This window comes from Diadema antillarum, unplaced genomic scaffold (genome assembly GCF_040938485.1).
Source record: "Diadema antillarum isolate AM-2024a unplaced genomic scaffold, OU_Dant_1.0 seq00001274_RagTag, whole genome shotgun sequence".
Taxonomy (NCBI): Eukaryota; Metazoa; Echinodermata; class Echinoidea; order Diadematoida; family Diadematidae; genus Diadema; species Diadema antillarum.
The window spans coordinates 230,595-253,051 of record NW_027272055.1 but is presented as its reverse complement, the minus strand read 5'-3'; the positions used below and the strand labels follow the sequence as shown (position 1 = coordinate 253,051).

Genomic DNA, 22,457 nt, shown 5'->3' with positions numbered 1-22,457 from the left:
ATATGTTGTATGCTCACATTTACAAGGAAACTTCTGATCTACCATGTATAGCACATATTTTCAATACAAGAGGAATTTCCCATATATGACACCTGCATGTTTTTCAATGTTCAAAAACAGATTGGCCATTTTTCATATAGTTGAAGAAAACTCGAACTGCCTCTTTGAGACACAGCATCATTGTACTGTAGATAAATGCACTTAGAAATCCAGGTTTTGAAGACACGACATTTTTACTCACTTGTTGGAATTTCATCTTTTGTCTTTTGCACTGTGCCTGTTTTAAAGGCTTGTAATGCTTACTTTTCAAATTTGCATTATATATACGTGTACATTGTACGTGTACACCATTTAAGCGTAGGCCTATGGTTTGCATACAATGTACATCCTACAATTGATACAATTGTAGGATGTACATTGTATGCAATCATAGTTCAGAAATACAATGAATCATATGTGACCCGCGACAACGGTTTCAGGCAAAAGTCGCAAGAGCAAATTCCCTCCTAGGCGGGGTACAAAGATTTTGACCATTATTTTTGTCGATTTAGGTTTTTTGCAGAAATCGAATCTTTGATATGTTTTCTACATCTACACTAAATTTCATAGCATAAGACTAAGTTTTTCCTATCGAAAATGGAATTTTAAGCACCCTTTGTTGGATCGCATTCGTCAGTTTCGAGCTTCTTTCGAACGCCGCGCCAATATCCTCAGCGTTGCTACGGCGCAGGGTCTCGCATGCAATTGGCTGGTGCGTCGCATACATTTACATAATTCGGCTTTCGGAAACGCCAGTTGCAGCTTTTGGCGAATGCTTTGTCCACGCGTGCACGATTACATGCTCCATTATTCTTGCTTTAGTGGTTTATATACGCTCGCTCTGTAGTGCGTGGTCTTCGTTTGGCTTTCTGTCCAAACTATTCTACCGCAATGTTCGACAACGGAAGTGAATCAAAGATCATGTAGCATGACGTAATCGTGTGAAAAGAAAACTAAATATTCTCAAATTTGTCTACTTGTACATGTAGTAAAAATTATGACAGCAGCAGACTGACTCAATGGAAGATAGATGAGAGGAAAGGAGCGGTCACATGTGACCAATTATATTCAAATAATACACATCAAGATCGCACCAAACTAACGAGTCGTGTTTGTTTGTTTGTTTGTTTTAATTTAATGAGCACCACCGAACAAAGCAACATATTATGCATGTCTTGTAAAGGCAAAACAATCAGGAAGCGTGACCCTTGCCAGCACTAGCAATTTTCTGCTTTCAAAAGGCACCACAATAAAAACGCGATTTGTAAATGTGTGGATTCGCCACCGCTTCTGTTACATGCACACGGCCATGGCATGTGGATGCCATTGCGTAATGCGTGCACAATACACATATGTACATTGTACATGTACACCATACGTGCAATTATCGTATTCGCCATCTTGAAAGCGTACTGGTAAACAAACCCGAGCGAAATGCATTGTTTATCGGCTCCATACGCTGAGCTCCAAGGAAGGTGCCCGGGAAATTTGACTCTCTCAGTGAGCCAATCAGAAGGCGATGTGGTTGCTAGAGGCGGAGCTTAACATCGATTGGCACCATCGCACGGATGGGTGATTCTCCCCTCGCATCGCCGCTCGGACATTGTCTTTGAGAAAGAGGTGAATCTTCAAAGCCTGTTTTCTCGCAATTTTGTCAGGCTAACAACTTAAAAAGTGCATTTTTTTTCTCTTTCTATGCCCACTTATGGTGCCGAAGAATACAAGTGTTTTATATCAATGCAAAGCTTAGGAAATGGGCAATGAGATTCAGTGAAAAAATGAATTTTCAAAATTCCTGACTTTTGCCTGAAACCGTTGTCGCCGGTCACATATATATATATATATGATTCATGTATTTCTGAACTATGATTGCAGTATGTGCACTCTCTTGTAGGAAGTATCAATCTTTCACCCCACTCTATAGACCCTCAATCTCAATGACTATAAAATGCATTGTAAAATCTCACAGGGATGACTCGTGCCTATTCAAGTTGCAGGAAGGATATTCTTCAAGCAAAGAATTTGTCACCAGTGCCTTTGATAGTGACTTTAGAAAGGAAGTGAAAGTACCACATCTTTGAATACATATTGTATGAACAGCAAGGTTTTGGGGGTAGTCACTATACATCCCAGTGAATAGCACAAGAGAGAATAGAGTATTAAAAGTGAGTGTGCTGTTTGTCACACAATGGCAAGTACTGAGGCTGCCTGTATACAATGGATTAGTCGCCCCCAAGAAGCTTATAATGTGATGATTAGGACAGGAAGCCTGCCACCCCTGTCTGAAAGAGCATTCAACTGACAATGACCTTATTTCACTTTCCAGCTATTGCTACCAGTCTCGTGGGTGTTGTACCAAACAAAAAGTACATGGTTCATGTCCATTGTACAGGTACCTGTGGGCCAAAGAGATACCTTCTCCCTAATCCAAGTCGCTCATGTGTTACTCCTTTGTATCTTACTACAAACCTTTGTAGACTTGTGCCAAACGGCAGCTTTGTAGATACGAACTGTTCACTATTGCAGCAAGAAATTATGTGTGAAACTCTGATTTTCCATATGATATGAATGATTTGGTTTCCCAACTATTAGATCAATCAAATCACAATTCTGTACAGGAGACTACAAGATCCTCTAGTAGCTTTCATGTTCTTGGCAGAGATTGTAAAAAGGCAATAAAAGTGACAAAGTTGCAAGTTGATCAGTCACTTACATGTAGAAACATTATTTTTTAAGAAAACTTTGCTATTGAACAGTCTTATCTGATGCTCTTCAGCAATCTTCTCTGACATCAAAGTGCAAAATTTTGATTGCATTTTGTTAAGTTGTGTTTAATAATAGCATGATAGTCATACACGTACCATGACAATATATGAATACACCCCATGGTGGCCTGTACTGATATGAGCAAAGAAGAAGAAAATTCACGAATATGAAGCAAAGGGACACTTTAAGGTATACTGAAGTATATTCTTGGTATCTATTTTTTCATATTTAAGCATATGTACACGTGTACTGGTACACAGGCCTATAAATTATGCTCAAATGTATCAAAAAGTGTATGCAGGTAGTGCTTTTTTTTTGCAATTATTGATGTGTAAAACTACTTAAAAATAAGATGAATGTTAGGCATATCATTCTGCTCTAGAGTTTAGAAACATTGTTTTGTTATAATTTTTTCTTTGTAACAATTAGTTACTTAACTTTGAATTAGTTTATAATGAGTTGAAAGTCATTTGAAAAACTTTCTTGTACAGTTTGTATAAGCTTTGACTGAAATGTTGATTCAGTACTTTGTACACTTTGGTCTGCACGTTATACAGTGTAATTTGAATGGTCAGACATTGGACAAACAAAATGTGTTGTATAATGTGAATGCTTTCTGATGTTTTGTGAAGATGCTGTGATTGTAAAATCATATAGTCCATCACTGTTGTATTTTGCCTATTCCTGATTCCAGGGCAACAACAATTTAAAGGACAAGTTCACCTTCATAAACATAAGGATTTAGAAAATGCAGCAATATTAGTAGAACACATCAGTGAAAGTTTGAGGAAAATTGGACAATCGATGCAAAAGTTATAAATTTTTTAAATTTTTGTGTTGGAACCGCTGGATGAGGAGACTAACACAGCTTGTGAGTCATATGCGTACAACAGTATAAAGGAAATGTAAAAGAAAATTCAACATATTTTTACTTTTTTTCGCATAATCAAAGAGCACTTGACTTGCCTCTTTCTAAAGGCAGGGGGGAATAATATTACCCATAACATTTGTCGGTAACGAGTCAGGGGAATGTGTACTTTTTTCAAAAGATGGAATTTTGTGAAATTCTCTTTATATTTTCCTTATATTGTTGTACGCATGTGACATCGTACACTGCAGTAGTCTCCTCATCCAGCGGTTACTGCACAAAAACTTCAAAAAATCATAACTTTTGAACGGATTGTCCGATTTTCCTCAAACTTTCACTGATGTGTTCTACTAATATTGCTACATTCTCTCAATCCTTATGTTTATGAAGGTGAACTTGTCCTTTAATAGACTCTGGACAGATATCTGTAGTCATGCCCTGTTGCACTGTATGATCTATAGTCATCCCACGGGACCACTTAGGAAGAAACAAAACAAAGCAAAACAAAATAAAACTTTACAGATTTTCATGAATACGGGCTGTATATAGTTAAGGTGTACCGGCAGGGTCTACAGAACGAATCTGTGTGTTGGTATTCCTGCATCGTTCATGGTTTTGCTGTCAAAGATACAATGTATACATTTGTAGGCCGAAGTGTCATGAAACTTCTCCCTTCGTTGTACTGTACTTTTTGACAGAGTGTACCTTATGTACTCATAGCATTACTTATCACGTTTGATCAAAGCAAAAGAAAAGTCACAATGAAAGTGGAAATCCCCTTCTGTACTGCAAGTGGTTTTCAGTCAGTATGGATTTGCATACCATACTGTAATACAATGTATTCGTGGCATGAACGTTTCCCTAATTGGAGCCAATGGCCTTTCTCGCAGCATGAAATTTTCGCAAATTGCAACTGTCATCTAATGCATATTGTACACGCGTATCTACAGTTTTGCAGGCAAGAACTTTCGTGTGCATTTTGATTTTGCGAATGTCAGGGCTTGCAAAATTCGCGAAATTAAAATGCATGCAAACATTTCTTGTTTTACACTATCCACTTGTATTGTGCAAAGGGACACTGATGTAACATGTACAATTGTAGGTCCTACATAGTGTACCTAACCTTGAAGATTTTTTCCCCTATGGGCCTTGATCAAGCTATATTAAGAAGAATGATTTTTTGCAAAATCAAAAATTCCTTGTCCACAGATGGAAAAATGCCAGATTTTAGTCTGTTCTTTAATATAAAGAGAGAGAGAGAGAGAGAATTCTGCACAATGCTGTTTTACAGTCATATGACCAAGTTTACTACAATATACTGTAGCTCAGATACATTGTACCAAAGGCATGCAAAATGATATGCTTGTAAACATTGGTAATGTTATTCCTTTTTTGAAATTAATTTTTGTTGGATTTAATTTGAATTTGGAGGGTCTTTTTTTTTAAATTTATCTCTAAATTCATTCAAAACATGTCTAATTTTGTGGTTAATTCTGCGCTGTAAACAGCAAGGCCGCAAGTGGGTTCCTATGAATGCGAAGAATTTTGTCATTATGTTGGGTCTTTTTTAAGCCATAGAGCATACTGTGCTTTTGCTCATCCTTTGTCCTGATTGCTATCTGTCCTTGAGTGGGAGGTTTGGATTCAAGCCAGAGGTAGTACTACCACTGATGGAGAGTTACAAGTACTGTAGTACATCTGTATGGACACGCATGACAGAATGAGAGCCCGATCTTTGTAGCAATCGCTTCTGTTGCCAGGTCCCAAAGCAATGTGGTCCTCAATTTTACTGAAGCTAAACCTGCTTTGTGTGAAAGAAGGTGAAAGCAAGGAATATGGGTTATAGATCTGTTTTATGCCATGTTACAAAGGAGTGTGGGCTCAAGTCTGTTTGCTTCTCTGCTACTTACTGTAAAACCAAAAATTTTCATGTGCATGAGACTTTCACAAAGTTTGTGAGGAACCAAGATTCGCAATTTTAAGTAAAATGCTGGCAAGAACGTTTTGTCTGCATAATGCATTAATAATAATAAAGGCAAGTTTTTATATACAAAGTAGTGCATTTTAGATTTGAAAGAATTTTAATGCACTTTTATAAAACAATTTGTAACCATGTTAAATACCAATGGAACTTACGATACAAATTACAGTATACTTACTATCAATTATTTTACATCTTGTAACTGCTCAAAGTTGTTTACACATCTGACATAATTATCTTGATTCACTTCTAAGATGTACAGTATATGCTATTTTATACAATTGAATGTTGAGTTATTGTTTGCCATTTTCATTGAAAGGCAGTAGCATTTCTCAAAAGTTTCATGTTATGAAAAAGGTTGTCAGCTTCAATTTTACAAAAGTTTTAATAATGCTGCGAGTGTTTTTGGTTTTACTTACACATATGTAATCCCACAGTGAGCTGTTTGGCCTTTGTTACAGAATTTGTTGCTCCAAAATCCTTCATAATTAAAGGACAAGTTCACCTTCATAAACATAAGGATTGAGAGAATGCAACAATAATAGTAGAACATATCAGTGAAAGTTTGAGGAAAATTGGACAATCGATGCAAAAGTTATGAATTTTTAAAATTTTGTGTTGGAACCGCTGGATGAGGAGACTACTACAGCTTGTGAGTCATATGCGTACAACAGTATAAAGAAAATGTAAAAGAAAATTCAACATATTTTCACTTTTTTCGCATAATAAGAGAGCACTCGACTTGCCTCTTTGTAAAGGCGGGGGGAATAATATTACCCATAACATTTGTCGGTAACGAGTCAGGGGAATGTGTACTTTTTTCAAAAGATGGAATTTTGTGAAATTCTCTTTATATTTTCCTTATATTGTTGTACGCATGTGACATCTAAGTTATACATACACTGCAGTAGTCTTCTCATCCAGCGGTTACTGCACAAAAACTTCAAAAATTCATAACTTTTGAACGGATTGTCTGATTTTCCTCAAACTTTCACTGATGTGCTCTACTAATATTGGTACATTCTCTCGATCCTTATGTTTATGAAGGTGAACTTGTCCTTTAAAGGTCAGACAAGCCATTTTAAATTTTGAAATCAAATGTTTTACAAAATTTTGTACATATTGCTATCATAGTAATGTATCATAGGGAGGTTATGTATTACAGGAGTACAAATGAGATACATGTATATGTAGCTTTATGAGGACACAGTTTTCTGAGCTCATCACAGAGACATCATTTTGAAATATCCAAATTAATGCAGAATCCTGTGTTCATTACAAGTGGCACTGATGCTGACATTGTGTAGCTGAGAGATTATTTTCTTGTGCTTGTGCTTTTTGATATCATCCCATATTCCATTTCACTAGAACCACTATACAAAGGGGACTAGCAAAAACAGTGATAATGGCAGTCTCTGATGGAAACAACTGCCCTAGCATTCACACATCCTGAGAGTGTTTAATTTCAAACATGATTGGATTGACACATCACTATAGAATCGCATTTCAATTTAAGCATTCTTGCTGTGTGAATGCAAACTGAGATCGCGGAGGGTGATTACATGATTTGAATTGTAATTACAATGTTTCAAATGATGGTTCGGAGGTGTTTTTGCAATCATGTTTCACCAGAATTAAGCAACAAAACATCTGTGTGAATGTAATTGAACTCGTGTTTTAGGGCAGAGATGACGATGACCTTGCAACAACTCTTGCAAAAAGAATGCTCAAGAGTGATATATGGGAACTTGGACAGAAGCCAAACCTTCCCTCCTTGCTTTGAAATTCAAAAAAAAAATTGTGTTGCCTTCCTCTCGTGTGAACGAACGATGATTCGAATCGTAAAATTTTGCAATCGTGTTTGTAATTCAGTACTCAAACTAAGCACTCTCGATATGTGTATAAAAAGCATGGACTAATGCACACAGCTGATACTACATTGTAAGTAGTGATTGCCAAGCTAACATTGTACAGTAGAACTTTGCCATAGAAGAAGATGGATATTGACAACACCCTCACAGTGTTGTAGCAAGGTGATTTAATTTGCTCATGAATCCAACTCCAGCATCTTTGTTTTTGGAGCCTGATTTAACAAAGTAATTGAGATCATCATCGTTTTTAGCTTCTCATTGTAACAAGATTCCCCTGAAGCTTGAGTGTAAGTACTGGAAGCACATTGTAGCATCAAGGACGTGATGTCAGGGCGTTGTACAGATTGATAATTTACCTAAACTGAAGTTTGTTGGATTAAACATAGTTGAATATCAAAACCACAACACAGAGAAATTACTTCAAGCCGTCCTTCAAATCTGTGAAACCAAATGATTGAAAAGGAACCTGATTTTGTGTTTTGTGTTTTGTTAAGAGGTTTGCAAACAGGCATCACAGTTCATGAGTCACAGGTTTCCACTGGTGTCGATGCTAGCTTTCAGAACTTCCTCCCTAGACGTGCACTTCCCACTCATCTAGTGCTGTCACTTGCATTTGTTATACAGTATTCTTTCACAAATTTCCTTGTGAATTCAGCAACTTTATAGCAAGACCCTATTGTACCAAAAGGGGTTTGAGAGCATATTACTTTGTATTTGATGTCTCCGCCACAAATTATCACCGGATGCATTAGGCCTATGTTTTTGGGTTGTCAGTTCACTTTTCCTTCTGTGTATGTCTGTCCCACTTAATATAACTTAAAAACAGTTTGAGGTGTCCTAATGAAACTTGCCATATGCTGTAAAACACAATATTTTCGCGGCATGAAATTTTCGCGAATTGGAGCCGACAGCCTTTTATGCGGCATGAAATTTTCGCGAGTTGCCTCTCGCATGCAATGCATTATAGTGTACAGTTCTGTAGACAAGAACTTTCGCATGCATTTTAATTTTGCGAATCTTGCCTCACGAAATTTGCGAAACTAAAATGCCGCAAACATTCCTCGTTTTACAGTAGTGTGGACAAAGTTGTATATAGGGTGCACATGCTTGAGGGCAAAGGTCAAGGTCAAATTCTTTAAATTGCGCCATTTCCCCCATATCTACCAAGTATACAGTGCCAAAAGTATTTTCTTAAAACTTTGTACTTCACATGTACATATATTATCAGATAAAGATTCTCTAAGAAAAGTTATGGACCATGCAGTCAAAGGTCAAAGGTCAAGTTTCAGTGCTACCCATGCTGGATGGAAAGATTACACCCAATAGTAGGGAGCCTACTACTTAATTCAATGTAGGGCTCAGGGTCACCATTAAATGGACAAATAAACATTTTTGAGCATTGGATGCAGCCACACATTGCAGCGCCTGAAAGAGCCCTGTTTTTAGGGGAACTTTTCTCCTTCAGTCCTTGTCTTTAAAACCCTTTCTGTGCAAGGGAGTATGGAAAGTATGTACAGGTGTACAAAACTATGGGGTTTTCAGCATTCAAAGCACACAGGGTTTACAGTACCGGTAGGTGATTTGGAAGTAAAAAGTCACCACAGACAAATAGAACACAGAAAGTTTAAAGATCAAATTACGTAAAATTAAAGTCATGAGAAAAAGCAAACTGTTGTTTGCCTATTTTTATTGTATTTATGTTTATGGGGGTATAAGATTATTTGCACTCTTGTGTAAGTTTGATTTTACCATAATTGATAAAGTTTATTTGAGTGTAGAGTGGATTTTTTTTTTCATTTGAGTACAAGGTGTGTGTGTGTGTGTGTGTGTGTGTGTGTGTGTTTGCTAGGAAAACCCAGGGGGAAAGACTACATAAATTATGTCATTAATCATAGACTATTTCAGTTAGACACCTGTTAAAGCATGCATAGTACTGATACTAGTGCACAGCTTAGGAAAAGGTCATCATTCTGTGCATGAAATGAAAAGGTGGTATGAAAATGTGTGGAAGTTGTCTTGGGTTGTACATTGTAGGTATGTTGTATAGAAAGTGCCCATGTCCAGTGTTATATGTCCTACAGGGCAGCAATTTGATTTTTGTGAAGTGTACATGTATAATGGGCATATGGTCTGCCATGAGAAGAGTACATCTCTGGCAGTCACTCTACACTTTTATATACGTACATCTGATTCATTCACACATACACACATGATATACTAATTTTGTTTGATATACATTTTAAATATCACATGCACAGTACACATTTACAATGTAGGTTTGTGATGCCTTGATATACAGTGTAAGAGCACGTAGACAGAAATCTTTAGGTACACTTGTCCAGTTAAGAGCTCCTGTCTTTTGGGGCTTTTGCTCAGTAAATACGGTAACATTTTTCTAAATGTTACATAGCTGTCAGTTTTCTATGAGCATGTTTCTACTGAGTGACAAAAATTCGAGGTGATGCGAGGCGATGAGAGGAGATGCGCAGTGACACCTCAAATTTTTCCTCAGTAGAAACAGATCGGGTAGTGCCTGATGCGCGGTGATGCGAGGTGCTCCGTCGTCCACCTTTTGAGGTCGTCCACCTTTTGAGGTGGTCGATGCGCGGTGATGCGAGGGACGATTTTCAGTAGAAACACACCGGGTAGTGAAATTCGCGGTGTACCGAAGTCTCAAATTATTGGGAGCTTTCGCCCCGCGCTTTTCAATCGGTTCATCGCAAACTCCAACACTTGTGTGTACACAGCGTCTTTAGTTTCGCACGCATCATACCTTGTACACTGTACCAACTCCTAAAATATATGAGTTGGTGGTACATGTGAATTGCGTGCTTTCATCATCTATTGTTTGCGTGCCCAACAGCCTATTATGTTATAGGCTGTACTATTGTATACTCTACTCTGATTTTACACTGCGTTCATTTTCCCATAAAATCGTATCGTCTCGAAGTTGCAGATTCCCTAATTCGTTTTCGCTGGAATACTAACGTTAGTACTGTATGTCGGAGCCCCGGGAGAGCATTAACTGGACCCTCGACCTGCAACGATTTCTAATAACCAAGTGGCAGGAAATGTTGGTGAGGGGCATTTTGGGCGAAAAGACTAAACAACATTCAGTGGCCTACCACAAAATGGCAGAGGCAGTGGTAGCGCAGGCAGGGCTTGTGATTACTGTGACCTGAAAATACGCGACTTCCGGATTCACCGCATTTCGCACGTCACCTCGCATCACTGCGTACTTTATCGCTCAGTAGAAACAGCTCGAGTGGTCGTAAAATACGAGGTGATGCAAGGTGCTCTCAGTAGAAGCACGCTCTATATTGTCACTTTTTTTTTTTTAATGTGGTAGTACAGTGATTTATGTAGCATACTGACTAATTTAAGACTCCCTGTGTGATTATCAAGGTTGCAGTGAATGTACACTTTATAATATTGACAAATGAGGAGATGGATAGAAGAGAAGGGTAGTGTATTGAGACAGGATGTTGACATCTTCCTTTAAGACATTAGCCCAATCTTTGGTACTTCCTGCTGGCAGACACTCTAAGGAAACTTGCGGAGGATGTAATTAATTTCTGCTTGGATACGCTATTACAAGTGTGCTGCGGGGACAGCTCCTCTGTGAGCACTGAAAGTTAAACACAGACTTGCGACAGTTTTGCACCGAGACAAAAGCTGACAAATTTATTGCGAGTATGTCAACCAGTTGAGTTTCATCACAGCAAAGTTCCTCGTAATCTTGTCAATGCGTACTGAAGACAACCCAAGAAATATCATTACGTTGTATGATCGACAGCGGCAGCGTTGATGGTACAGGTTCATTTAAAATGTGAATTCATGAACTAACACGTTTAAACTACCACACTTGATTTGAAGGGTGTGTACATTTACCTCACTTGCTTTTGACACAAGTTGACATTATAATATGATTACCTAAATTAGCCTGCTGGCAGTAATTTTTTTTTTTAAACCTTTGAATGAAAGTGAAAAAGATATGAAGCAATGCCTTGAGTGGTACAGAGTATGTATGACTACACTGTGTATTTGATTCTTTGTGACCTTGTTCTGTAAATTTCCCCTCAAATTTAAACTACAACTGTATTGCACCTGGATTTTAAAGATGTGTGCAATTGTACCTCACTTGCATTTGACACAATGTTATACAACGTAGACTATCTGAAATAGCCTGCTCATAGCAACCTTTTTACATTTGAAAAAAAAGTAAAAGATTTGTAAAAACATTTACTGATTAAATGATAAAATGCCTCAAGTGGTATGACTATATCTAATTCTTTGAGATTTTGTGCCAAGAGTTTCCCCTCAACATTTCAAACCCATTACAGTATGGTGTGAAAGCCATTGAAGTATATAATGAATACAGTTCAAGTGATTATTATCCCTTGCCCCTAGTCATACAAAGTGGGTCAGAGCTTCACATAGACCTATTCTCTCAGCCACAAAATATCTTGATTATTTTCACTGCGATTTGAATCGCAACGCAGAAAAACATTCTTTTTTTTTTTTTTAAATGTGTGAAGGCATGATAATCATACTGGGCCCCGTTTTAACAAAAGATATAATCGATTATAAATTCCCTTAATACCACACAGGCTGCCATAGACTTACCATAGAAATCAAATATAAAATCAGTTACAACTTTTCATAAAACAGGGCCCTGGTCTATTTGATACATGTAGTGAAACTGAAATTGCAATTAGTGCAACTTTAAAAAGTGTGACATTTCCAAAATAGTTGCTACTTTTTCTGAATAGTTTTGGATTATTTGCAGTGTGAAACGTGGATGGCGCGTGAATGGTGTGTGAAATTGTACCAGTTCTTGTAATATCTCATAATGCAAGGCTTGTGTTGGACATAGTCTGGTCAAACTCTCGAGAGTCACGTTTACAAAGTACAGTTTGGCCTCGCTCAAACCAGTGACAGTTGGTCCGTGATTTTTCTTCCTGAACCGATGTGACTTGGACCATGATTTCTTTTAGGTTAGCATATGTACATGTGTACAGGAACTCCCAAAAGCATGATATAAATTGTTTGATATGTACAATACTACAGCTGCTGTTTGATTCATTGATGTTAAGTTCTGAGGCAAGATGCAGCTCAAAGTGACTGTGATAAATGGGGTAAAGTTAGTCAAACAGAATGGTAGTACTACAGCTGTAGTTTAAAGTTTCGCTAAAATTGCATGAAACATTTTAATGAAACAGTGGTAGCTGTTTGCACCATTCAAAATGAATTCATGGGGTAAGGATGTAAACCACATCAAGTTACATACATTATACTGTACTTCCGTAAATTTGTCCACAAAAAATAGGATAAAAATAAATTTTGGCCAACAACCCAGCAACTACTTGTACCACCTGTACCACCACCCATTGAGGACGAGTCCGGAGTATACTCTGGCAGTGGTCTATGGGAAATGCATGTTGTAGCAAAATCAGCCCATCCTCAACGGGTTACAGATGTAGATCCGTCATCACAGCACTGGAAAGCAAAGAGTGCATACACTTGTTACTGTATTTATTACATGAAAGGAAAAAAATGTGTGTGCTACAATGGGCTATGATATCACACTTATCGTTTATGAGGCTATGCTATCATCATGCATGAACAACTGATTGCAATCAGTATTCAGTGTTTTATATAATAATCAGGCTACATAAACATAAACTTCTTAGATTCTATGTCTAATTGTAACAATTTGTACCATTCTGTTTGATATTAATCTCATAGTAAAACTTTAATAGTGTAAACCTGAAGTGGCAGTATACTTTACACATTGTCTGATTGTGGAAGTCAATAAAGTGAGCCTGAAATACGTTGTAGAGAGCTTTTAAAAATGGAACTCCACTTCCTGATATAGTTGACTGTGATGAATAGATTGAAATCAAACATCTTATGTAAACAAGCTGAGCTGATTGTGTGAATAAAGCACAGATCACCTTTGAACTGCCTTCGCAAAAAGATTGCTGTCATAAATCTGATGACAGATTGGTCATTAATCTGGTAACATTAGCTCATTAAAATGTCTGAGATTAAAGTGCCGTCTACTTGCATACCAGCCCAGATAGAAAATGATGATGTATTGTAGTCAACATACATTGTAATTTACTCCAAACACACTGTAGCTGCATATCGTTCATGTCATTTATTTACTGAGTCTAATTTTTCTTGAATCGGGACTTACTGACAATTTCATGAGTGGCTAAGTTTGCAATTGTGGAGTAAAGTACTGAAAGGAGAAATGTATGTGTGCACGTCACATGTTATGTCGGGATCTGAGTTGATATTTTTGTGTGTTTTTAAATTCGCAAATAGCACCCGACTTGCGAAGTTTGTGACAATAAATACAATGTACCTTGCAAAATATTCGGCATATCAACATTCTCATGATGTTCCTATAAACTTTTAATGATTAGCTTGAAGTTTGAATCTTTGATGATTGGCTCATAATTAAGCCTTGTGTAGACACACCTAGAATTAGCAATCTTTTATAGATAAATCAATGATCAGAACTACAAGACATACAGTGTAGGGTTTACGCTCTATTCCTGAGCCGTGGGGGATCAGTACTCGTCATATACTTGTAGCATTGTGTGGACAGGCTGATTAACAAACTCGAAAGTTAGTGTGACCTCTCGGTGAACCCTATTCCCCCTCAACTTCGGTTCAACTTCCGGGTCAACCTCCAGTGTGTGTTGTACACTGCTGTACCATTGCACATTATCAGGTTTATTGCTAGCACCATGTTTGGTTAGAGTGAGACTCTTGCTAAAAAATTCAGTCTTTAAGATCAGGTGCCGTGTGGACGCGCATCATAGTTTAAAACTACATGCTAATCATTAAAGTTTAAGACTTTAAGAACACAAACATAGTGTCAATGTACAGTACCTGTAACTATTGTTACTGTACCTATGATTGTTTTTTTTTTTAATTTGATTTTTGGCAATTTTTTTTAATGTAAATGCATTTCCACCTATTGAATATTGCTGCAATGAAAGATAGATGGTAAAATTCAGAGTTGCAAATTTACACATACAGTGTAGGCCAAGGTGATAAATTTCTGTGGCATAGATATTGTGTAACTTTATTGTTTCTTACTTTTACCAAATTTTTCATCTGTGTTGACTTTGCAAAATGCTGATGTTTGAATCAATGAAGAAACACCAAAGCATAAAAATTGTGATCAGCAAATCTGGTCACTCACTAATCCTTAGTTTGTTTGTTTTTTTATTTGAAAGCATTTCAGTAATTTACAGAAGAAATGATTGATCAGTAATCATATCACTGCACTACATATATATTGGTATCATATAAAATGCTTTACAACTCAGAATTAGTCAAGTGGAAATGATTACTAAACAATACCAGCTGTAAATTTTCTGTGTGTATTTGAAGTGGGAGTAGACCAATAAATGTAGATCCCTATATTTTTAATGTAAAGTTTGGGAGATACACTGTACACATGGTTTGATACAAAGTAAAGCAATGAATCTCCTTTAAATGGGCCATTCTCAGATTAAGTGTTCAATTCCACGTGAGTAAAACCGAAAAATCAACCACAAAGTAATACATTCAAAGATGTGTTTTTGGTAACTTCAAAACCAGTCAAATACGAAACAAAAAGTGGAACATTCTAAATGATGGCCATTCATTGAGTAAAAATGGATTGAAATAGAACATCATATATGATTTTTGATCACCAATCAGATACGTTACCGCAAGTTTACATGTTGTAATGGATTCCTAACTTTGAATTAAATTTACTGTTTTTATCCAATTTCTGTTCAGGAAAAGACATCTGTCCCCCCTAAAGATATTGGGATTTTTCAAGAGGTAAAGACGTTGTCATCCCTTGCTAGTTGGTAGAAATTATTTCTGTGTGGTAGGTTGAAATATGTTTTTTGCTGAAATAAAATAAAACCTTAAGATTCACTTTGTATTTTTAACAAATTTCGCTTACAAATAAAGTTTTGAATGCCACAAATCATGCAAAGGGAACGATCCGATCTGGAATTTGCACAGGAAACAAATATGAGTTGCTTTCCTGGGGAAATAACTATTGAAAAACATCGAATTGCCTTTGGTAACGTATCTGGTAAAATATAACTAATAATTTTAGTTGTGTATGAATTAATAAATATTACCCGTTTAGTTATTTACTTTATGAATTGATGTATAAAATGAATGATGTAAGCCCAAATTAACAATTTTAAACATTGTACGTAATATTTAAACTATGAAATGTAGTGGAAAAGAGCCCTAGATATGAGAGCTGAGTTCTTCATTCACAGAATATTCTCATCTTACGTTTGAATGTATTTATCCATCTGACTATAAATATTCATTAAGTTTTGATGGATAATGCAAACAAGGTTTAAAAAATATATTTTTGCAGGCACTTAGAAGGAAGTAGGTACAGTCTCTATGAACTTGATATACTAAAACGTTGTTTTATCTATGGTAACGTATTTGGCTCACCCCTTTTAATGAAAATGAATAAATAATTGTTCAACTTATCAATGAATCTTGAGTAGTTCTTCATATGTTGAAAAACACTAGAATAAATATGCAACAGAACACTGAAACTTTTCTCGGAAGCTTTTCATAAACTAGTTTTTACTCTTTCAAAGTTAGGTAACGTATCTGGCGTACCGTAAATGAATCCGTCGGTGAAGTTACAGAGCAATATCTACTGAATATTCTTCATTTGAACATAACTTTAATTTTTTTATAGAAGCGTCATTCTATGCAGAATTGTTTTATAAACACTTTGTTTTACATAACATTATTTGTCACCGTGGGTGCCCTGAATAATACGTAACGTATCTGCTAAATCTGAAAAGCAAAAAACTGCTATGCTGAATCATAGCTTCGTCTTGTAAAATAAACATTAAAAGTTGTTGCATAGAATATGAGAGTGGCTGGGTTTTATAGATTAGAACTTTGGAATTTGTGAACACACAAAGATTTGTTTGTCAAAACATGTAAAAAATTTTTTCAGCATTTTGATTATATGGTAACGTATCTGTCGGAAAACTTGGCATTAAGTTGTGAGACACTGACGCAGAAAGAAAAATCATGTGGAAGTGTTGCTCTTTTTCAACTTCCTGTCCTTTTGGTGTAAGAATATAATCCTGAGGTCCAACAAAACGAAGCATGTAATGTGAAGGGATGAATTTTGACCAGATTTGATCCCGTGGAAGCACAAGACCAATGAACAAAATTCGGTCACGTATCTGCGGTAACGTATCTGTGGTAACGTATATGGTCGATCATGATATTATGAGAGCGATATCTACCGAATATTTCTCACTTGTACTACACTTTAATGTTGAATCGATGCGTCATTCCGAGGAGTAGCGTATGATATACAATTTGTCTGACATTGCAATATCTGTCGCAGTGGGTGGCGTGAAATGTATGTAACGTATCTGTCCAAATAAAAATGTAGAAAACCGATATTTCAAACATTGTACCGTATTCTCAATAAAAAGCTGTTGCACAAAAAATCTAAGTACTTGCAATGTATGAAGTATATCCTCAGGGTTTCATATACTCAGGGTCAGTGCATAGTCTTGTTATTTTCGCAATGCTGTAACACTAAAGAAACTGGTAACGTATCTGGCGGTGAATTTGGCGACAGGTTTCAAAAGGCAAAAAAAAAAAAGTCAATAGAAATTTTGGAACTTTTCGAGTATTGTGATTAGCACATATGATTTGCTTATCGTCCATGCAAATGATATTTGGAAAGTGTGTTTGTGGACGGAGAGGAGCAATAAAACATAATTCTAAAATAGCCGGCGACACTGCGTTTTGGGGGTCTTAACGAAGTTTAACAGCAAAATTTTATACAAAAAGGCAGACAACCGCATTTGATCGTGTTTATTTTTAACAAATAATGTCCTCGTGATATATTATAAACATTTAAATAGTATCTAATAGGTTTCAGGGAACCGCAAACGGTCATGGAATGTCGGCGACACCAAAATTCCGTATTTGCACACTTTTACTGAGAATGGGCCAAATACCAAGTAGTAAAATTGATATAGAACTCTTATTTTATGCCTGATTTTGATAATTTTCCTCTCATTCTGTGTATTTGATTTTGTTCATTTTGTTTAAGAGTCAATTTAAAGTTGATGTTGCATTGCACTTTAGATGAAATCGGTTGATTTATCTCCTGCTTGTTTGTCGCTTATTAGTAAAATTCCTGACGCTATGTTACATCTCATGCGTATCAGGGATGAGTGGTTGATATGAGCACAACAAGCACCCTATATTGACACTGAAGATTGTTCCACAATCACTGCCAAAGTGAAGGGAAAACCCCTTGTTTATTATCTTTTTTTTTTCTCTCTCTCTCTTGTACATTACTTCGAGTCAACCGCACTGTGTATTATGGCCACCATCTACAATGTACACAATTTATATTGTCTGTGTGTAAATGTTGCCTATTCCATCATGTTGGAACTTGGACAAAAATATTTCAAAAAACATGAGGCATAGGTGAGGTACGTGTACACCCCATGTACATGATAGAAGTTAATCACTGTAGCTTCTAGTGAACTCATTGCTGAGTTGTGCAAGGTGTATATCAACTCTTATTTCATAATTTGAGGAAGTGTTGATATATAACAAGTGTAATTCGTTTAGGCCACCAGTCTCTATTAAATAAAAGTTGCCTTCCACACAAACTGCTATTGTAAATGCACAGAAAATATTTATTTTTTCTATACAAGTTTGCTCTTGATAGCAAACTGGACATATCGCATACTGAATTATCCACACTATTTTCTGCATACATGTTGAAAAAGTAGGAAATTTCAAATGAGTGTTTCTGCAGCCCTGATTCAATAGTTTTATACGATTTCCAAACTGGCCAATTTAAGAAAAATTCCATTGGTGTGAAGTGGTAATATCTGTGTAACTTAGTCCTGTAAAGTGCTGTGATTCTAATGCATACAAAGCAGATGTAATGCTTAAAATGCATCTAAATGTTTCAGTCACTTTGCAGTTATTTCTGCATTTGATAGATTTGATCAAGTTAGAAATATTATCCTCTCTATCCATAGGAGTTCTGAAATATTGGTTAATGTTCTTTGGCAGTTATCGTTGATGACAAAAAACAAAGTGATATTAGAACTTAGATTATTTAGTTTAGGCATTGCTAGTATTCTAATCAGAAGAGAAATTTGCTCATAGTATGTGACCGTTCACCACAAAACGAACAAAAAGTCGCACACAGTGATTTTGAGTGAGGACTGAAAATAGGTGAAATGGGTCAACCTAACCAATCTTGAGTTTTTCATATTTCTGAAAGAGCAAGTCTTTTTCTATATTGTACTAAAGTTTGGGATCATAAAAGAAACAGGAACTGTTTTCAGCAGTTTTTCTCGAACACTTTTTGGTGGAATAGGGTGATTTAGTTGTTTCTCATAGAACCCTTTTCCCATTTCTCAAAAACCCTGTCCATACACTTCACTTTCAACTCCAATAACTTTGGAGAGAATGATGCTACTGCATTGAAAGTTGGTATTAATCATGAACAGACTGTGCTAATGAAGCATGCTCAATTTCAGCTTAATCTGATAATCCCTTCATTGTTGTTGCTCCAGTGATCAACAACCTGTTTTTTGCTCAATTCATCCCACAGCTGGCATAGCTTGGTAAAGAAAGTACTTGAATACACCCTGTACTTCAGAGCCTGTTTTCTCAGTTCACACTTTCCAGAGTGTGTCTTTTCTTTCCAATATTTAGATAGGTTACGAGAGTCCATTTGAATTGAGTTATACATCATTTTTTAAAGCTTAGAGTCTGCTCTTTCAGAATTTACTCTTAAAGGGAAGGTAAACCCAAAGAGCAATGTGGATTGAGTAAAACCAGCAACATTAGTAGAACACATTAGTGAAAGTTTGAGGAAAATCGGACAATCGATGCAAAAGTTATGAATTTTTAAAGTTTTGGTGTTGGAACCGCTGGATGAGGAGACTACTAGAGGTTATGACGTATGAGAGGACAACAATACAAAGAAAATATAAAGGAAATTCAACAAAAATGTATTTTTCTAGCATTATGAAAGAGCACTTGACTAACCGCTTTCAGGAAGCAGGGGGAATAATTGCTACCCTTAACATATGTCAGTATCAAGTCGACAGAATTTGTAATTTTCATGAAAAATTGATTTTTGTAGAATTTTCTTTATAATTTTCCTTTGTATTGTTGTCCACTCATACGTCATAACTTCTGGTAGTCTCCTCTTCCAGCTGTTCCAACACCAAAACTTTAAAAATTCATAACTTTTGCATCAATTGTCCGATTTTCTTCAAACTTTCACTGATGTGTTTTACTAATGTTGCTGCTTTCACTCAATCCACATTGCTCTTAGGGTTTATCTTCCCTTTAACTAAAAATCCATGTCTGGCGACTTCTTGTTTGTTTTGTGATGCAGGGTCACATATTATGCAGTTTAAGTTTAATTTGTCATTAACCAATTCAGTGACCAAGTAGAACTGATATTTAGGACATACCATCAGGGTGCTATATATTAAACTCATTTTTAGTACTTGCCTGGTCGGGCAAGCAGATTTTCATATTGCTGCGGAACACTTGCCTGAACATGAATTTTACAAGCCCCGAAAAGAAAGTGCAAAAATACAAGAAAATGATATTAAAGAATCACTTGTAAGTCAAGGGCTTGATAAAACACAATCTACATGTATAACAGCACATGTTGATTCACACACTCAAACACATTGCTTGCTGAAATGAAATTTTGTATGTTGCATCCCTAAACAGTCATTATCTTTGGGCTTCTGTATGGTTGACATTGTTGGTTTTTGGTGGCTTCAAAACTTTTTACTTGCCCTATTCGGGCAAGGGTTTTTTTCCCATTGTTCCAAAACACTTGCTCAACATTTGATTTTCACATGCCCCGGCTATTGAGCAAGTGCGTATCACCTTGCATACATAGAAAACATTTCCAAATACTTTGTCCACACAAGATACTTTTCTGACAAGCCGCAGTGCTCCCAATCAAGCAACTGTTTTAATGCATGCAGTCTGATATGGACGTAAATGAGTCAAGAAAGTCTTCAATAGACAGATCGATTATGAAATTAGGGGGTCTGCACTCAGGAAGAGAAAAGCGCCACACGTTATTTTGCCACAGAGCTATGATACGTCCTCACCACAGAGTACATTGAAACTGCATTTGTGTATGTGTGCATTTTTGTAACTTTCAAACTTTCTACAGAAGATATGAATCTAACGTTTCAAGTCCTAGAACACAACATGAAGCTATTACACAGTCACAGGCAGCAAGTCATCATGCCATCAAATTTACATTTTATTCAGAATTCTTCAAAATTATTATGTGATATAATGTAAGGTACTGTATACACCATATATTTATCAAGTCTTTTTGCGGATTGGGACTGCCCACCAATTTTGCGAGTGGTTTAGATTTGTGATTGTGGAGTACAGTACGGAACAGAGAAGTACATGCATACACGTCAAATTCTTGTCAGGATAGAGTTAAATTTTTCGTGTGCTTTTAAATTCGTGAATAGCACCCAACTTGCAAAATTTGCAAAAATAAAAGCCTTTGCAAAATATTTGGAGCATACAGTATTTTGATATTAAGATGTCAAAATATGAGTGTACCTCTTCCAGAACAAATCTTGCAACTCAGGGTAATAAGTTCAGGTAGTGTGAAGCTTCTTTGGCTATTTTATACCTTTTGTAACTTTGCCGCGCTGTATCGTGTAAGAGATGCATGATCAGACTTCCCTGCCAAAGGCGCAATCCATGGGAAAATGCCAACATTTTGACATTTTGACATTTTGACAACATGACTATTTGACATTTACTGCACATGAAGAAAACAACAACAAGTTGAAATAGAAAAACAGGGTTTGTGGGTGCATATCTGAGCTAAATCTGAGTAGAGTTTACAAGGTGGGGTAAAAGTCTACGGTACAGTACATGGCGTTTTCATATGTTTAACGATAGTAAGCTAAATAAAGGTGATGTAGTAATGATTAACAGAAGAACTGACAGCCCAAGTGTATTTCAAACTAAAAATGAATCCTCATATTAATATTTCTCCACATGCCATGATTTGTTTTCTTTAATATTTTAACATTCATTTCTCCTCTTTCTTTCCACAGGGCTATGAGAAGAGGTGGGTGGTATTACTAGGCAATGAAATCCATCTTTATACCACCAAGATACCACAAAGGGAGCAAGGATCCAGTAAGGTAAGTTGGCTAATTGTGGGGAGATGCTAATTATCAATAATCAGCAGCTCATTTATAGTGCAAAGTCTAAACTTGTTCTCAATTGAAGTATTTGTTGAGAACTTGCTATCTTGAGTGTTTAACATGCCATCTATACAATACTTGGTAACAGATTAACATACGATGTTCCAGTACAATATGTCTCCTATTTTTAATATCTTGTTTATTTTAATAGATAGTGATGAAATGTTAATATGGACCAAGAGAATATTAATTCTAATCAGTACTGTTGTGCAAAGGACATATGAAAAAGATAGGTCAATATCAGTTTATCATGGAATATTTGTCAAATGTCTGTCCTTTTTGGTGAGGCTCATAGACGTGTTATTGCAATATTGACATTACTCCCTTCTGCCACTAATAAACTTCCCTTCTAAAGAGGTTCATGTGATATCAATATGTATTATTATGTGTTCACCTGAGTTTAATAGAGTGAGATATATTCATTTGTTTCTTTAATTCATCCATTTATACTGCACACAATGCAGGCCTCATGTGTAATATGTCTGGTGTGTTGTCAGCCTGATTCACTAAAAGAAAAGAGAGGATGAATAAGGCATGGAAAATGGTAGTTCCGAATACTGAGAGGGTTTTGGGTGGATGTCAATCATAATACT

At 36.4% G+C, this 22,457-nt stretch overlaps 1 protein-coding gene across 4 annotated transcripts in view; it reads left to right on the top strand.

Moving 5' to 3' along the window:
• LOC139745549 (uncharacterized) overlaps positions 1 to 22,457 on the top strand; it is an 85,050-nt gene that overhangs the window by 6,802 nt on the left and 55,791 nt on the right. For all 4 annotated transcript variants that reach the window (XM_071655941.1, XM_071655944.1, XM_071655942.1 and 1 more), the window contains exon 2: positions 21,712 to 21,801. In XM_071655941.1, the coding sequence (XP_071512042.1) occupies positions 21,712 to 21,801 (90 nt within the window). The remainder of the gene's footprint in view (positions 1 to 21,711; positions 21,802 to 22,457) is intronic.